The sequence below is a fragment of the Epinephelus fuscoguttatus genome, linkage group LG15 (assembly GCF_011397635.1).
Source record: "Epinephelus fuscoguttatus linkage group LG15, E.fuscoguttatus.final_Chr_v1".
Lineage (NCBI taxonomy): Eukaryota > Metazoa > Chordata > Actinopteri > Perciformes > Serranidae > Epinephelus > Epinephelus fuscoguttatus.
The window spans coordinates 28,416,997-28,435,012 of NC_064766.1; the positions used below are offsets into that span (position 1 = coordinate 28,416,997).

At 42.0% G+C, this 18,016-nt stretch overlaps 1 protein-coding gene and 1 pseudogene across 1 annotated transcript in view; both read right to left on the reverse strand.

Moving 5' to 3' along the window:
- Positions 1–1,807: 1,807 nt before the first annotated feature.
- Positions 1,808–18,016, reverse strand: part of clstn2a (calsyntenin 2a) — a 230,103-nt gene continuing 213,894 nt past the window's right edge. The window contains exons 11-18 of the mRNA XM_049598117.1: positions 17,721–17,887; positions 16,639–16,787; positions 8,247–8,452; positions 7,873–8,040; positions 7,455–7,600; positions 7,054–7,174; positions 4,958–5,148; positions 1,808–4,833 (exon numbers count right to left, since the gene is read on the reverse strand). Coding sequence (XP_049454074.1) covers positions 4,612–4,833; positions 4,958–5,148; positions 7,054–7,174; positions 7,455–7,600; positions 7,873–8,040; positions 8,247–8,452; positions 16,639–16,787; positions 17,721–17,887 — 1,370 coding nt within the window. The 3' untranslated portion in view covers positions 1,808–4,611. The remainder of the gene's footprint in view (positions 4,834–4,957; positions 5,149–7,053; positions 7,175–7,454; positions 7,601–7,872; positions 8,041–8,246; positions 8,453–16,638; positions 16,788–17,720; positions 17,888–18,016) is intronic.
- Positions 1,811–3,201, reverse strand: LOC125902030 (plasma membrane calcium-transporting ATPase 2-like; annotated as a pseudogene).

Genomic DNA, 18,016 nt, shown 5'->3' on the forward strand with positions numbered 1-18,016 from the left:
TTGTCCTGCTGGGGGGGCCACTGTCATCAGGGAGTGCAGCTGCCATGAGCAGGGGTACTTAGTCTGCAACAGTGTTTGAGTGGGTGACGTGTATCAAGTGGCATCCACATAAATGCCAGGACCTCAGGTTTCCCAGCAGAACATTGGACTGTAACAAGATCAAGTAACTGCTTATTCTATTAAGGGCTGTGTGGGGGCTGGAGCCTATTCCAGCTGACATTGGGTGAGAGGCAGGGAACACCCTGGACAGGTCACCAGACTATCACAGGGCTGACACATTCACACTCACCGTCAATTTAGAGGCACCAATTAACCTGCATGTCATTGGACTGTGGGAGGAAGCAGGAGTACCCGGAGAAAACCCACGCTGACACGGGGAGAACATGCAAACTCTGCACAGAAGGGCTCCCCCACCCCAGGTTCGAAACTAGAGTCTAATTCAAGTTTCACAAAAATAAAGACAGACTTTTTTCACCTCAAAAGTTAGCCGCACTATCCCCAGGCTAACTTGGGACTCAGAGCCGAGTTTCCACGGTAACAAGCAGTGACACCTGCTAATCAGCAGCGCCGAGTGATGAAAAAGAGAACTTGGCTCATAATATATGGTTTGCTAACAGTGTTGTGGGGCGAGTAATGAGACGGGAAGGAGTTCTTCAAAGACTGCAGTGGAATATACAGCAGCGAGGACACTGTCAGTCATTTCCTTTTGCCCGCAGAAGCTCTCCTGAGTCTGACTGATGACTCAGCAGAAATATTGAGCCCTGTCACGTTATTAATCCTCAGCATCTCAGCTCTGCGACAGGTCTGTATTGTGTGGAGATTTTATGCTACTGGAAGCTTTTTGTTTTATTGCACACTTGAATTCCCAGTAAAATGCCCTGCAACCATAAAAAGGCTTAAGTTAATTATCTGACCTTTTTAAGGAGGAGGTTTTAATGACTCTAATACACAACATCCCAAAGAAGCATCTCTTTAAATACCTGCATTCGAGGAGTTTTATCTCGTCAATGCAAAACTGCATTGGTAATTCCTGCACTTTCATCCTTAGAAGAAATTATTACCAAGGATTGCAATAGTAATGGTTTGATTTCATTAACTGGCTCGCATCTGTTTCTAATGAGACCCCAGTATCATAACTTGATGTACGGAGGGCAGACTTTAAAGAGGACATTTCTCATGATAACTGGAACACAGCCTGTGAGGAGGCTCGGACACAGACAGCCAACACTAATCTAAAGCTACTTCAATACAATTGCTTGATACAGACTTATGTTACCCCTCTCCAACTGAATAAATAAAACTGCAACACACCTGACACTTGTCTTAAATCTAACGAGACTTAAGGAAGATTTATGCAGTATTGTATTTGGGAGTGTGACAAAATCTGGAGAGAGTTAATCAATAACATCATGATCATTTTGTCCAGGAATATTCAACTAGACTCCTGTATCCAACAGATCTCGATTTTGCTACTGTAAGCAAAACAAACTGTTCAACCTACAGGACAGTAGGTGCTTGGATCTAGAGTACGGTGCAGCGTATGATTGATACTGTCAAATTGCATCCTCCTTGTTGACCTGGCATCCCTCTGCATCCAAAATAAAAAGATGCATAGAGAGAGACCTTCAGGCACCGTCACACTGATGATGACGAACTTGAATATGAACTGTAGGTAGATGGGCAGAGACTTGTTGGCAAAGGTGACTCCCCTGAATCCAGAAGGTATCAATCAGGAAACAATCAATGAGGATGATGACAGTGAGAGTCGACATGAACAGACCTGCTTTGCTGATCTGCACAGCCAGTTTGGTCAGCATCCCCTGGAGGATCGACTTCTCCTTCTTTGTGTGAAGATGATTCCAGTGTTCGCACGTACAGCTGTGACCAACATCTAGAGCCTTCCATGACGTGAGTACCTGACATCAACAAGGGGTCTTTGTTGGAGCTCTTCTTGACATGATTCGACTCTCCAGTCAGACAGCTCTCATCAATCTTGAGATCGTTGTCAGTAGCGAGGAGGTCACCATATTTGGCTTCTGCAATGTCTCGGACGATGATCTCTGATACTTAGATCTCATTCTCCTGCCCCATCGGACCATGATGAACTTCTACTCCTGCTCTGGAAGCCGTGGAACTGCTTCTCTTTGCTCCAGTCATTAAATGCTGTAACCAGGACCGCGCAGACCACCGAAAGCAGGATGGCAGTGCCTTCGATCCATCCAGTCTCCACCTCACCCACCTCCTTCACGCTGCCAGCCGCTATGCCACAGTTTTCTCTGTTACCATCGGGCGGTCTGTAGTAAAAAAGGACTAGTAGAGAAAGAAAGGACTAGTCGCTGCCACCTCCAGGAAGATTAGTGTCACATCCTGCACCCTAACTGCACAAACGTTTCTGGCTTTTTAGGCGAGTTGAGGTTCTGTCCAAACTCCACTTTCCATTTAAACCTTCGACCGGTGACATTCTTAGTCTGGCACACAGCCCTTAACATCTCCATAACTCTCCTTGATCTTAGTTACTGCTTCTGCTCCTCTTTGATCCATGAGTGAGGGCAGCTCCTGCAACGAGCAGCTGAACTTTGCCTCATGGTCGGCCTCGTCACGTCGGTATGGACCCACAAAAAGAACTGTTGGCCATGTCTCCGTCCTCTGGCTCTCGACAGAGGCCTCCCAAAAAATACGGACTTAGTGGTCGGCCTGAGGAGCAGATCTGGTCTGACAGGGACTGTGTGACTTTGACGATACTTCACTAGTTGGTTAAATCTGTGTGTGTGTGTGTGTGTGACAGGGTAAGTCTGTGCAGCTCTCAAGACTTAATTTGTTTTTACTCACAGATGTTTCATGCAAAAGTGCAATGAGATTACTTTGTGTAAAATGTGCTATATAAAGAAAAATTTGATTTGATTTGATAGAGGGAGGGACAGTGGTGCTGAGTCGGACTAGAGTGTGGTGCTAGTTTGTCATCATGCCTTTACAAGCTTCAAAATTGTATTTGTCATCTGAATTTGGAGATAAGTGGTTCATATTCTGAAAGCTAAGACAGTCGTGTTTTATTTTCTAGTAAATTGGCGAATTAGTTTTACCTCAAGATGTTTAAGAACTTGACAACTTCATGCAAAGAGACACCTATCTTAGGACTGAAAGTTTGAAGTCACGGTCAAAGTCTATCTTTGTGAAACCGGCCCATGTGCATTTGTCAGGCATATCTAAGAAAAGATGCTACTGAGTTGCATCATGGGAAGTGTAGGATCCAGTGTTTTTGGAGATTCACCCAAACTAGGCACGAAAGTCAGGATATCTCTGCCTTTTTTCCCAAATCTGTCCCTCATGAGTCCAACATCAGCACCAAATTGCTGGAGTACCCCTGTTTCTGTGTACTGGTCCTTTAGACTGGGCCCATAATTGCATAGAGGGCTCCCATTACCATGGAATTAAAAACAACAACGTAAAGACGGGATAACAGTAGCATTCAACATCTCTGTATAATTCCATCTGCTGAAAAAAGAAAGATAACTGATCTAACCCTAAACAGTAAGAGCTACAATAGGCCACAGTATGGATAGATTTGGTACACAGACAGATGCAAACAAACAGCTCTTTAGTTTCTACAAGTATCAGAACTACGATCAACTTTTTCCATCGGCTCATTAGCTGACGGAGCAGTGATCATTTTAACTTCAAAATACTTCTGAGAAACCAAAGGTGGAAGATACTAAACAGTTAATAATTCTGCTTTGTATATAAATTCAGGACAAAATGTGGAATGTACACGGTGAGAGATAAGATATCCAGGATGTTGTTTCTCTTTAGTGTCCAGGCCACAGAAGCACAGCACTGTGATGTACTTAGAGAAACTCAGCACTGATCACACAGACGAAACGGTTTGAGTCAAAGATGAGAACGGAGGATATACAGCGAGTGACAGTACAGCTATGTTATACCTACTATATAGGCCAAAGGAATTAGATCTGAAAACAGTGTATGGATACGTAAACTAATGGATATGTATATGGATACATCTCGCAGATAAGTCTGCTGATAACTCACCATCTTGTGGACAGTGGATTTAAAACATAAACAATATATCAGTAATCTGAGGACACGTGTATTTGCATGTATTAAAAGTTGGGATGAAAGCCAACATTATCTTTGTGTTAATGTAGGAACTGGAGAGAATTTGTGTCACTATATTCAAGAGTTTAGATCCAGTTCAATCAGTTAATTCTGCACATGTAATGAGGAGACTGTGCTTGTTTGATATTCATCATATATTTTGCCTCATTGACTGTGATGTGAATAATAATAATGTACGTACAGACAATGTTTTCCAGCACTGCAGGGCAGCAGCTGATTCTGTAGTTCTGACTTTGTCCAGCAGAGGGAGATGTGCCATTAAAAATGACAACGTGGGAAGATTTAAAGTGTTTTTTTTCCAGCAACAGATTATAAATAATTTTATCAGAGATTTTGTTGCTGTGAGCGTGTGTGTGAGAAGATGTAACCAATGTGAGGGAATGTCTGCATGTGTGTGTGTGTGTGTGTGTGTGTGTTTCATAGGGAGAGATAGACGAACATGTAAAGAGTGTTTATATGTGCGGGTACATGGATGTGTGGTCAGTATGTTATGGAGGAACTGTCCCACTCTAGTTTTCCCTTCTGCATCCTCTCTTTAATCTCTTCTCTCTCTACATCTTCTCCACCCTCTTCGTCTTCGTCACTGTTGTCTGACTCGGCACTTGTCATTCCTCCCACCTGTTCCTCCTCCTCCTCTTCTTCTCCCTCCTCCTCACGTTCTTCTTTTACCTCCTCATCTTGCGCCTGAGCTCCTCTTATGTTCTAGAAAACAAAGCATGACTCAATAAAGGTAACCACACATCATAAATCCAGTTTACAGTGGCAACAACTATTTGTAAGATAAATAATCTAACACCCAGAGGCTTGGGTGAAAATGTCATCCAACCTCCATGGGGTTGACAGTGATGGTGAGTGCAGAGTTGTCCCAGTCTTCTTCGCTGTCTTTGACCTCGTCCTCGTCGTCTCTAGAACCCTCCTGATGTGTGGCGTGGATCCTGTACACGCCAATCACCACAATCACCACCAGGGCGGCGATACAAACCACAATAACCACTGTGGCTGCTGGAGGTGCTGGTCCTGGAGGAGGAGGAGGAGGAGATACAAAAGACCTCTGTATATTAAATCATATTCATGGATGTATGGCTAAGTCTACACATACCGTACCCCCTGATATTAACTGTGTCTGTGTGTGACTTTAATTTACATACTTAGTCTTAAATGCATATTATGTAATTTACGCTGCAAGGGGTCTCTAAATCAAAACAATAACATGAGTCATAAATTAGATTGAAGATCATGGCAGTCTTCCTTGTGAAACAAAAGAAAATCTATCAGACATGACTCAGCCAGAAATCATGTTCACGGACGAGTTAATGCGTTTTATTCACGTCACGTTATGTCATTTCAATCAAATGAAATAGCTGCATTTTTCTGTGACCACGAGGCATGTTCACGTGTTTCAGATGGGGAGAAATTCTTTCTAACATAGGTCAACATGTCACAGGACTGATTATCTGGCTGCATTTCGCTGCTAGAAATTAAACTATCCCCAGTTTTTAGTTTTGCAGCACTCTGCAGCAGAATCATTTGGCCTCAGCTTTCTATAGCTACTGCATGGCAGCTTGCCGTGCAGTGGGAGGTAAAAGGGACCAAATGAAACACATTGCATCTTGAATAAAATTACAGATTTCTCTGGGTTTGAATAAAGTTGGAAACGTTTGGGTTAATGAGTACACAGTTCTAAAAAATCTATAACAATGGTCTAGTCTTTTTAAGACATTATGTTATACACCTCTCAGCCAAAACATTTAAACCACTGACAGGTGAAGTGAATAACTTTGATTATTTTGTTCCAATGCATTGTTCTGCTGGGAAACCTTTGGTTCTGGTTCTGGCATTCATGTGGATACCACCTACCACCCACTCAAACACCGTTGGAGACCAAGTACCCCCCCTCATGGCAACAGTACTACCCAATGGCTGTGGCCCCCAGCAGAAAAAAAGCACCATGCCACACTGTTTAGAAATGGCCTGTGGAGCGTGACAAAAAGCTCAAGGTGGCGACCTGGCTTCTAAATTTCCCAGGTCCCAATTTTCTCAAGGATTCTTGTGATGTGCCCGTACCCCAGATGTACCCCTAATCCAAGGTGGGGCCTCCTTGGATCGGACTTGGCTCTGACCTGTCGAGGCATGGACACAGGATCTCTGGGAGTGTCCTGTGGTGTCTGGCACCAGTGCGTTGGTGGCAGATCTATTTAGTCCAGTGGGTCGTGAAGTGGGTTAATGGCACGTGCCACAGATGCTCATTCAGATTGGGATCAGGGGACTTTGGAGGCCAGGATGACACTTTGAGGTCTTTGTCACATTCCTTGGGCCATTCCTGAGCGATGTTTACAGTGTGACATGGTGCATTATCCTGCTGGGGGGCCACAGCCATTGGGGAGCACTGTTGCCTGTTGCCATGAGGGGGCGTGTACATGGTCTGCAACTGTGTTTGAGTGGATGGAAGATGTCAGGTGGTATTCACATGAATGCCAGAACCAAAGGTTTCCCAGCAGAACAATGCAATGGAACAAAACAATCAAAGTTATTCACTTCACGTGTCAGTGGTTTAAATGTTTTGGCTGATCGGCCCATAACATACTTGTAAATAAAATTTCCTCTCTTTACAAGTCTTGTCTTATTTTTGTTTTATTCTCAAATGTGTTTGCTGAGATTCAGGGGTGTACCACTGCAGTTAGACAGAGCCTGACAGTCTAGCTACTGGACACTCAGAACAGTACAGTAGGTCAAAGCTGAAAATATAGGAAGCAAATCTAATAGAGGTTTACATATATGGACTGTTAAGATAACTTTTCATTTCCAAATAACAGTTCCAAATAGTAGATTTTTGCTGACAGTTGGTACAGAAGATTCATTAGTTAAAACACTCTGCTCATAATCTTCACTACAGAATAAATTGTAATGACACTGGTGGCTTACCTGACATGTGTGTGTTGAGAGTGTGTATCATGAGTGGGTGATGGACGGGTCTCATGTACTGAGGTTGGGCAGCCATATGATTGACATGTTCCACAGGTGCTGAGTGGTGAAGAACACTGACCTACAGAGGCGGGACAGAGACCATTATCTTTAAGAAAAAGAACCATAATTTGCGCAACCACAAAAATAAGAAGATAAAAAGATGATGCAAGACAATGCAGCATGAAAGGAACTAACCGAGCATGGGAAAGATAACAAGCAAGATACAAGCAAATGGAGAAAAGGAGCAAAGAAACAGATAAATGACAGATGACAGTGACTAGATAAACAGTCTGTGGTGTGGAGAGAAGAAGAGGGTGAAGAAGAGTTCAGATACTGCGTTTTAAAGACATCAAACTGACCTCCAAGTTGAACTCATTGCTGGTGTAACGCCCGTTGAGTTCAGAGCAGGTGAGTCTGAACTTGCGTTCACTCAAGGTGGCAGGTCGCCAGTTCCTGTAGCGCACCTGTCGCAGTGCTTGCTCATAGTGGGCCATGGAGTCCACACCTTGCAGGAAAAACATGTTATACTAAAATATGTCATGTAGCACGGCGTGTCAGTTTGTATCTGTAATATGTTACAACAGGAGATTTTAGGGACCTTTACAGCTGTCTCACTCTATAAAGAGTGGATATTCATCTCATTGCTGGATAAAGGGCACAGCATTTTTAGAGGTATTCTTCAAGATTTTAAGGTGGAAAGATGGTGCCTTTTATGATGTCCTCCCACCACAGAGCATTAGTGACACACATCATCCCTCTTACCAGGGCCCCGCCTACCATATATTGATATTCCAGAGGTGGAGTTGGTGGCATCCAGGTGTTTTCCTAACAAGACACTGTGATGAATCTCCAGACTCTCTCTCTCCGGATTCAGTTCGTCGCCAATTACCAGCACATCGCAGTAGTCCAGGTTATGCATCACCTCCATCACACCTGGTCTGCGAGCTGTATGCATGCACACGAAATGACAGCAAATTAGTTATGTATGCAAATAGATTTAAAATGATAAATATTCAGTGCACATTCAGACAAAATAGCTTGTAAAAAACCTTTTCCTTTACCCACATTTCCTGTAACATTAACTGAAACATTATTATGATGCTGCTATGACATGAGAGTATCCAGACAACGCAGGCAGCCTCTCAACTCACATCCTCCGAAGCCGTCTCCCTTCATTACTGTGCTGGTGATGTGAAGCTCTTTGAAGGGTGCCACACCCAGCGGGCCCCGCAGGTCACTGGCAGGCCTGACGAGCCGATTAGATCCTGTAATGGTGATTCTCGGTTCACTGGGCGGCAGGACCATAACTACTGACTTGATGTCTGGGATGGAGAGACACGTGTCCTCGCCGAAACACCTGACACACAGACAGAGAAGAAGAGCGAGGTTACAGAGCAGGACAGCACCAGTGTCACTGCTTCACTGCTTATCTGTCTTGCTTTAACTCTGTTGGTGTCATGCTGGCTTTTCATTTTCTATTTTCATACTGGAAAATGATTCATTTCACATTCATCATTGCACAAATTATCAGTATAACTGCATGTACATTCAAACAGCATTGTAATCACTTAACAAAAAATTTTGCAGTGCATTTGATCACCATTTTACAGCCTCGCTCTTATAACATTAGCAGTTATAGCATTATATTCTCACTCAAGCACTCTATCAAGTCAGTTAAAATCTGACCTTCTAAGTTTGATGTACTTAGTCTTAGTACTTACTAATGTGGGAGAAAAAAATCATTTTTGGACTTTGAGGGAAACGTGAAGTTGGCTACTCCATGTATTTGTTGCATTTTTGTCACAAATAATTATCATAAAATGCAAAAAAAACAAAAAAACCCCCCAAAAAACACTCTAAGTGAGAAATACAGTTTTTTTAGTATTCTGGGTGGAGAAAAGTGGCCTTATCTACAGATTATAGGATGAAAGAACAACATTGACGGACAGAAAGCACGTGTTAAATTGGGGAGTAAAACACTAGTTTCATCATGATAAAATACTTTGTTGATTTGTTGGACAACGATACGAAATTTGAAATCAAAAAGTCTGCCACGATACAATTTCAGGGCCTGTGATCAATGTTAGATGATATCCCATTGTCTTCTCTTTGGCTGCCTGGCACTAGGTTGCTAGCACTGTGTGAATATTTAGGCAGGAGGTGTATTTAGACAGAAATAGTGACACAGACATAGCCTGGAAATTTCAAACTAAAGGCATATCTTAATATCTTATCTTATTGGAATGTTGATCATTGAATTGATGTATCGATCCAGATCGATGTATCGTTACACCCCTAGCATTAAAAGAATACTTTGCAGTTTTTTGCAATGTTAAGGCACCCTATCAGCTGCCATTTGGCTGAGCTCCCGTGGGGGAGCAAACACTGTTTATCTGCACACACTGTGGTGACAAAGGCCTGTTTGAAAATCGGCAAAGTATCCTTTTAAAGCCCTGGAAAACTTGGCTTTAATTCTTAAGCATTTTCCCATAAGATTAAATATTCATGACAAAAGCAGCAACAACCAAAAATGAAGTATGGAGAAAAAACATCCTCTGTTATCTTGTTAAAAGTTTAACACGACAAAACTAGTACTTTATCAGGACCCTTACTCCCTTCTGTGTGTCAGCACTGGTAGTAACCAGCTATGCTCCTTCAAGTGGTTGCTTTTTAATGAACCCTGGGTTTTAATAGATTTGGGGAAAACTGCATTTTCCCACTCTGCACCTTGGACATAAAACAATCCTCAAAAAGACCCAACATTAGAAACACTTATATCCATTGATGAATTTAAGGACATCTTAAAGAATGTTGTAACAGAGACATGTGCCTGTTTTTCTTGAGAGGCCACTGTGTTTGAATAGTGGTTGTTTTATTGTGGATTTTTATATTACATGTTGTATTTGTTGCATCTAAATGTGTTCTGACTGGCTGCTACCTCAGCCAGGTCTCTCTTGTTAAAGAGATTTTCACTGTCAATGGGACGTCCTGGTTAAATAAGATAAAAGGACTGTGTGGGTGTGGTTTGATGAGATTTGATTGACAGTAGTCTGGCAACATTAGCAAACAACCACCAACTGTCTTAAGATTTTGATGTAAATGTTGCTGAATCCTGATTGGTGCAGAGATATACGTGACATCACCTTTTACAAGCTGAGTCCTGCTCACTTCAAACCATTAAGACGTTACGGTCATTAAGAGACCACAAAGCTTTGTGCTCATGTAGAACCTGACGACTCTTTGGAAGAACCTGATTAAGAAAATACATTTACAGGCCCTTTACGCTGCATGAGTCGCATGACTTTGTCTGTCCAATCATCTTCCAGGACGGGATGATAAGGAATTACCATTTCCAAGGTTTGTTAAATGCCAGAACAAGCTGGTGATAAACACTTTACAACTGACAAGAATGAAACCCTCCCAAATGCCAGTCGCTTTATAAACACATATGTGGTGGAAAATGCATTAGACATGAAAGAGTGTGTGATTTGTGCATTGTGATGGTTTGGTATTTTGAAAGGCCTCAGAGTCTTTCACGCTTGGCATGCTTTATGTGAGGAGGCTCTGGGTGTCTGGAGGTTAAGATAGGATGAAGACCTTGATGTTCCCGACTCCCATGGTAAATAGTCTGGACAAAAGGTTACACAGCATTGTTTCACCTCCTCCCATGGTGGCACGATTATACGAGACTCTGTGACATGGGACATACTGTATAAAGCTAAGCGAATATATTTTAAGTGTTAGATCGTCTCTGATAACAGATTTGTGAAGTAAATTTATATATTTAAGAAAATACTAAGGCTCATTGAGTCCCTTGTAATCATCTAAGTGAGGACTGAGCTGAAGCACACATTTTCCACATCAGCACACAAATACTTGAGTTCGGTTGATTTCTGGTTTTGCAGGTCCAGCCCAGTGTATGAGCTTAAACTGGTCTGATTTTATGTAAACTGGGTGAATCAGCATTGTCATTATGACACATTTATTTGTCGCTTGCTTTGAAAGCACCACAATTGACGAGGATGATTCGGCTGATTCATGAATTTCAAATGTGGAATTATTTGTAAATGGACCTGCACTCGTAAAGCTCCTTTCTAGTCTTCCAGTCTGGCACTGGTGGCTGAGGCTTCCATACAAGCGACTCAGTTTTTAACACACTTATACAGCGATGGAACAGCCACTGGGAGCAAACTGGGGTGAAGTATCTTGCTACAAGGATGCTTCGACATGTGGCCTGGAGGAGCCGGGGATCAAACCGCTGACCTTCCGATTAGTGGATGACCCGCTCTACCTCTGAGTCTCAGCCGCCCCTTGTATGATACCTCCTTATTTCACTACAAAAACCTAAATAAGGTGGAAGAAGACAGGAGGGAGACTGCCAGGTAGCTGAAAGTTTCTGGCAAGTTAAATGACCATTGCTAAAAGCACGCTAGGCTACTTAGTGTTGCCTATATTGTATGTCTTTTCTAGTAAATCTCTCTATTTTAAAAAGTAATGATACAGACGTGAGAAGACACCAAGTAGGCTACTCGCCTATCTTTTACGTGGTTACATCTCCAGTCTAATCTGGAGCACACAGCTGATATTTAATTAGTTTGTTTACGGCGTATCAGGAGTGCATATTTAATACATTCAGTGTAGATGAACAGCTCTAGTGTTACCTGATGCAATGCAATAGCTGGATGTTTGTTTGCTGTTGGGACACTTTGTCGTTATGTTCCTCTCAGAAGTGGCAGCTGAGTCACATGCAACTAGATCTAGTAGTTAAATTTGCTATACGGGTCTGGTGCAGTGTTTGGCTTAATATCAATCCACTTTGAACATTTTAACACTGGCCCAACCTTAACAAATACATGTTAATTCAAAGGATTTAGCTGCATGTTAATGATAATTTTGGATAATGTGAATATCACCTAGTAGCTCCCAAAGGCCCAAACGTGACTGTCATGTCATCTCCATTTATTCACCTATTCAGACTCTAGTGGCCAAGGCTACCATACATGGTGCCACCTGCTGCTCAGTAACCATTCACATGGACTCACACTCCGATAAAACAGCCATCGGGAGCAACCTTTTGACAAGTGGATGACCATCTCTACCTCTGAGTCTCAGTCGCCCGTATTGTACTATCTGCTAACAGCAACAAAATTCCAAACTTTTTCCACATGATTACTATATAAGTATCTGAAAAGTCCAAATTAAACTGCAGCATCCCTGCCACTGGGGACCAGTAATGTATCAAGACCGCAGAAAAAGTTGCACTGTTACAAAAATACAATATTGCAATAAAGTGAAGCATCAGTTATAAGTTTGATGTGAGGGCAATTAGCCTTGACCTCTGCTTTCACCCATACAGAAATAAATCTCGGAAAGGAAAAATAATCCATTTGAAAATAAGCATAACAGACAAAGACGGATGTCAGCTTTAAGGTCTTGGATCCAGCCAGGCTTGTTTGAAATGCTAAATCCAAAGACCCTGTCAACACTGAAGTGGCAATTATCATTGAACTACTCCTGCTGCTCGTCAGGACTTGTGACACAGAGAAAAAAAACACACACACAGCCTTCAAACAACACAACACCTTCGGAAAGAATTTAAAAAACATCAGCGATGTGTAATGAGACAACATATTATCGTTTTTGCCTCAGTCACAGACGGCAGATTCAACATATCAGCTGAGTATAAAGGCAGATCTATCTGTCTTTATCTCGAGGGGTGCTGTGAAGTGTTGTTCAGAGTTAGACAGCCTGTATTGCTGCTCCCTGAGCTCTCCTCACTTTATCGACCAGCGCACGTCTAAGCTGATTTGACCTGTCTGCGTTCGCTGCTCAACAAATGAACAGGCGCTGGATGGGTGCGGAGACGGGAACAGACACATGTGCTGCCGTACACACATGCAGCATACAACTAAACACACACAAACACAAAAATAGGCATACAAGTTGTGTGAGGAAGAACAAATACTTTACAAGTGAGGAGAAGCAAGCACACACACACACACACACACACACACACACACACACTCCATCACACACAGATACAATCAAGCATGTTACACTCTATGTGATGCAGTTGTGAGGACGTGAAGTATTTCTCTTGGTGTTACAGTGCTGTTCAATGATTTACAGTTTACAGTTCACATATATCACTATATCATGTGTTGCTGACTATGCAATGAGGAAAATATATCCAGTTGTGCCAGCAGAAGTCTGTTAATGAGTCGGTTAATTAGAGCTGGGTCGATTTCCGGTTTTGCTGGTCTGATCCAGTGTATGAGCTTAAACTGGTTTGATTTTATGCCAAGTGGCTGAACTGGCATTTGTCATAATGGCACATTCTGGCTAATTAAAAAGTAGCGTTCATCATCAAGTTGTGCCAGCGGTGTCACGATGCTAAAACTTGTATTGCATTAGTATAACACAATATAACAACATGATGAACATATTGTGCTTGTTTATAAACAGAATAACGCAGCCGCTAGTGTCTGATAGGCCGTGAGCTGAACACGGCAACATGAAGGCAATCAAATTTGTGTTTGTTTAATATAAAGTTCATGTGTTTTTTGGGGTGACAAGAGGACACAATGCAGAGTTAGTCCCTCAAGAAAACTAAAACTGTGGCAATATGACAACATTTTGGATTTAAGGCGCCATTTAGAGCTTAAAGGCTCTCTAAGTCTTCCTAAGCTTGAAAAGTTTTTGTCACATACAGCAAACATCTCCTCATGATCCGCTAGCTACATGTCCTCTGAATATGCTGTGAAAAAGTCCGGTCTCTGTAGGCAGCCCAGGTTCCGCAAACGGCAACAAAAACATTGTGGTGAAGGCTGCACCAACCAGCCAGTGCGAGACCAGCTAAAGCAAGCACACACACATGAACACAGTGCCCATGTCTAACGATCTCATGCAACCGCGCACATGTGAACGCGGTGCCCAGAGAGGCAGTTAGAGCTACAGGCTACAATGAGACTAAAATGCAAGCTAGCTCTGCTGTGTTTGATAACATTGTTGAACATAAACAGAAGTGAAGTGTTTTTATTGCCATTTGCGGAGCCTGGGCTGCCTACAGAGACCGGACTTTTTCACAGCATATTCAGAGGACATGTAGCTAGCGGATCATGAGGAGATGTTTGCTGTATGTGACAAAAACTTTTCAAGCTTTAACTTTTATTGGACGCCCTGTATCTATTCATTCCTGTAGCTGCTTTGAAAGCACCACAATGGACAAGCGACGGCTGTTTTATGAAGTTGAAATGAGGACTTATTCATACAATACATTCTTATTTTAATACAGAAACCAAAATAAGGTGGCAGCTGGCTGGAGGGAGAACGCCAGGGAGGTCAGAGTTTTAATTGGTTTTGTCGTTTGTTTACAGGATGTAACGGAAGTGCATATTTAATGGATTAGTGTGGACAGAAAGTTTCAATGTTTGGTAATGCAGTGGGATAGTTGGACGCCTGTTTGCTGTTAGGACACGTTGTCATTATGTTCCACTCAGGAGCGGCTGCTGAGTCATGTGCAACTAGATCTAGTGGAAATATGGTATAGTCGTCTGGTCCGGTGTTTTGCTTAATATCAAACCAGTTAAAACTTTTTTACACTGGCCGTCTATTACATTTTTCAAATTTCCTGTGTGTAAGTATAATTTTGGCATGATGACGGCATTACAGAAAATGTACGGGAGTCACCAAAAAGACTAGCTCTTCAAATAGCATGGAAGGCCAGACATTTTTATGACACATTATTGTGGGCCAAAGTGTTTGTAATTTGATTTCATAACTGTGTGGCTAGCACCTGTCAAGATAATGTGCTTTGGACAAATGTTGGAAAAACAGACCGACCGACATCACCGTCCTTGGGAGTGGACAAAGTCAATTCAAATCAAATTAAATCCAGAGATGGAATCACAGAAAGACACACAGAGGAAAAAACAGACATTAAATGAAAGACAGACAAAAACAAAACAGAGAGAAACGGAAAAGCAAGGACAAGTAGACACTAGCAAGATGGTCTTTCTGTTCACCCGAAGGCTTAATGTCCTTAATGGCCAGCTGGTCTGTTTAGTGGTTTAATAGTTTTTTATACTAATGATCCATCCTTTGCTATCTCCCTGGGAATTCTGTGGCTTAAAGTCAAAGACAGACACAACACATCTGACGGAGCCTTGATTTGATGCTTTAACCACCACGCCTCTGGCTGTTTTTAACTTGTGTGACTTAAGTTAACAAACTTGTCTTATGCATTATGTATGCATCATTTCACATCAGTGTTCTGGAGGTAGTCCCTCAAACAGAACACCTGTAAAATGGGCTTCCTTAGTGGTCACTTCCAAGATGTTTGTCCTAGACAGTTAAAATCCAAACACACACACATACATATAAATAAGATGAAGCAGCAGATCTGTACTTCACAATGATATCTATAAGGTTAAATAAGTTTTCTATACTACTCTATAACATATCTATGATGGCAGCAGTCAGGGGTGGACTGGGACACAAAGTTGGCTCTGGCATTTTGACTCAGACTGGCCCACCACGATCGATCATACAAATATAAGTCAAATAGGTATATTATATGATACAAAGTTGTAAGTTTCTTTGAACATTTGAGGGGATACATATGAAAGAGAGGTTCTTGGGTTCTTTTTTGAGCAACAAACACTTAATTTCCTGCATTCTGGTGAATTTTTATGCAACAATTAGTACCTTTTCTGCATCTATTTCTATACATACAGAAATATTACTACACTTGACTGTTCCTGCTGTAACTTGTGTCACGTCTGCATCACATTTTCTGTCGAAGATAGTTTTACATCATGACAGGCTGACGATAAAATCATCGGCCAATGCTAATTCGCAGAACCACAGTAACTCTCTCCTGTACGCCTATTGATGGCAAGAGCTGAGAGAAAGAGATGAGATGGAGTAACTCTATGCAGCCAGCAAGTTGCTAAAAGGGTGTGAAAAGTCCGGGTTAAAAGTAATTTTCTGACCTGCAATTTTTCCGGGCCCCCCTTGTGTTTTGTATGATCTGGTTCGGCACCCTTTTCGTTGCAGATGCTGTTTGATAAAGCTTCTGAATGCAAAGGCGGAGGGGTTTAAAAATGTGATCAGGCCTGCCCAGTGTCAATTAAGAAAATATGCAGATGGGTCGGACTACCTGTATTATTGGCTGGTCACACACAAAAAAAGACAGTTGTGTCAGCCCAGTGGGAGACTGCCCAGTATGCCAGATGGTCAGTCCAACTCTGACAGCTTCAGTGGCTTCTCACTTGGGAGGCTGGTTCACTTTGAGAATAAACTTTAATGTCTCAGAATCTGATTCAAACATCACAGAAACAGAAAATCTAAAAACCCTCTGAGCTGTAAACAGCAAATAGAAAGGTTTGAGATGTGCTCTTGAGCAAGAGCATTAACTCACAACTGATCCGGCAGAGCTGCTCAGTGACAAGGACTGAACTGCAGGCAGGAAATATGAAAACATGTAACTACGTGAGTGTAAGCATGAGTGAAAACACATATTCCAAGTATATGGGCACTTACTGCACTGAGGTGGTGATGTGTAGCCGTCGGAGGCCTGGCGTAGGGAACTGGCGAGAGTTAATGTAGGAGACCTTGGTCATGGCTGTGTTGATGCTGTCCAGATCCTCTCCCTCCACCACCAGCACAGACTGGGCAGGGTTAAAATGAAACTAGACACACACACAAAAAACATTATTCGTCCTCAAAGAAACTTCTAGAGATCCAAATTCAACCACATGTTTATGCTGTATCTCAATGGGCCTCATTCACCAATATCTTCCCAAGTTGTTTTCTTAAATTTATTCTAAGAAAGGTTCTAAGAAAAGTCCAAGTCAGATTCTTGACATGTTCTTATACCTCAGAATCATTCGCATCTGCGCCAGCAGTAAATATGCCATTGTGTAAGAAGACCTAAGGTGCAGAAATAGGTCTGCTTTGGGCCTATAAAAGCGTAATCAATCACTAATTATTGGATGGAGTGGTTCCCAATTAACATCACTGATATGTTAATGTAGTGTTTACTTTTTAAAAGACTGTAATGCTTTGTAAATTAATAAAAATATATATTCTTTAAATATTACAAATCATAAGAATATGTGTTACTAAATCTTTTATTCATATTCAACTGCAGAATTAATAAAAAACACAATAACTCATTATTTTTCACGTCAGCACTCAAATGTGTGTCAGTGTGTCCTCGTGTGTGCGTAGATTTTGTTCTAACCTAAGAACAAATCTCAAATAAACATTGGTGAATGTCAGAATCTTTGTAAAAACTGTGTATTTTAAGAAGAGATGTCCTTTTAAGAATGGTTGGTGAATGAGGCCCAATGACATTATGTCTTGGTTAAATGAGGAGATACATGGACTGTGTTATGCAAGAATTTCTTTGATATCAAAGGATGCATGTAACTATTAGCTGTGTGGAGTAGCAACTCAGCAAATGCTACTTTTAGACGAAAAACATCAACCTGCACTGCTTGACACAGTGTCTAAGTTATTCTTTAGCACCGCCAAGATTTTAAGCAGTTACTATACTACCAACCAAAAGCTGAAAGAGTGGAGTGTGTGTGCTCTGAATTGGAAACCTCGTCTCGATGTACCTTGATGTCCTTTGCGAGACTTTCAAGGGAGTTAATATCAAGACCTTCTTTGCAGGCTTGCAAACAGGAAATAACCTTCTGGGTTTCAATGCGGCCTGGTCGGATTGTCAGACCTGACAGGCTGCCACGGAAATACTGTGTGAACCTCGGAGTCCCTACCTCCCCACCTAATGGAAGAGACAGAGAGGAGGAGAGAGATATGAGTGGGTTGAGGACAGAAGTGAAGAGACGGAGAGGAGAGGTGGGGCAAAAAAGGTCAGTTGGATAGAAACAGATTGGGTATGTCACAATGTCAG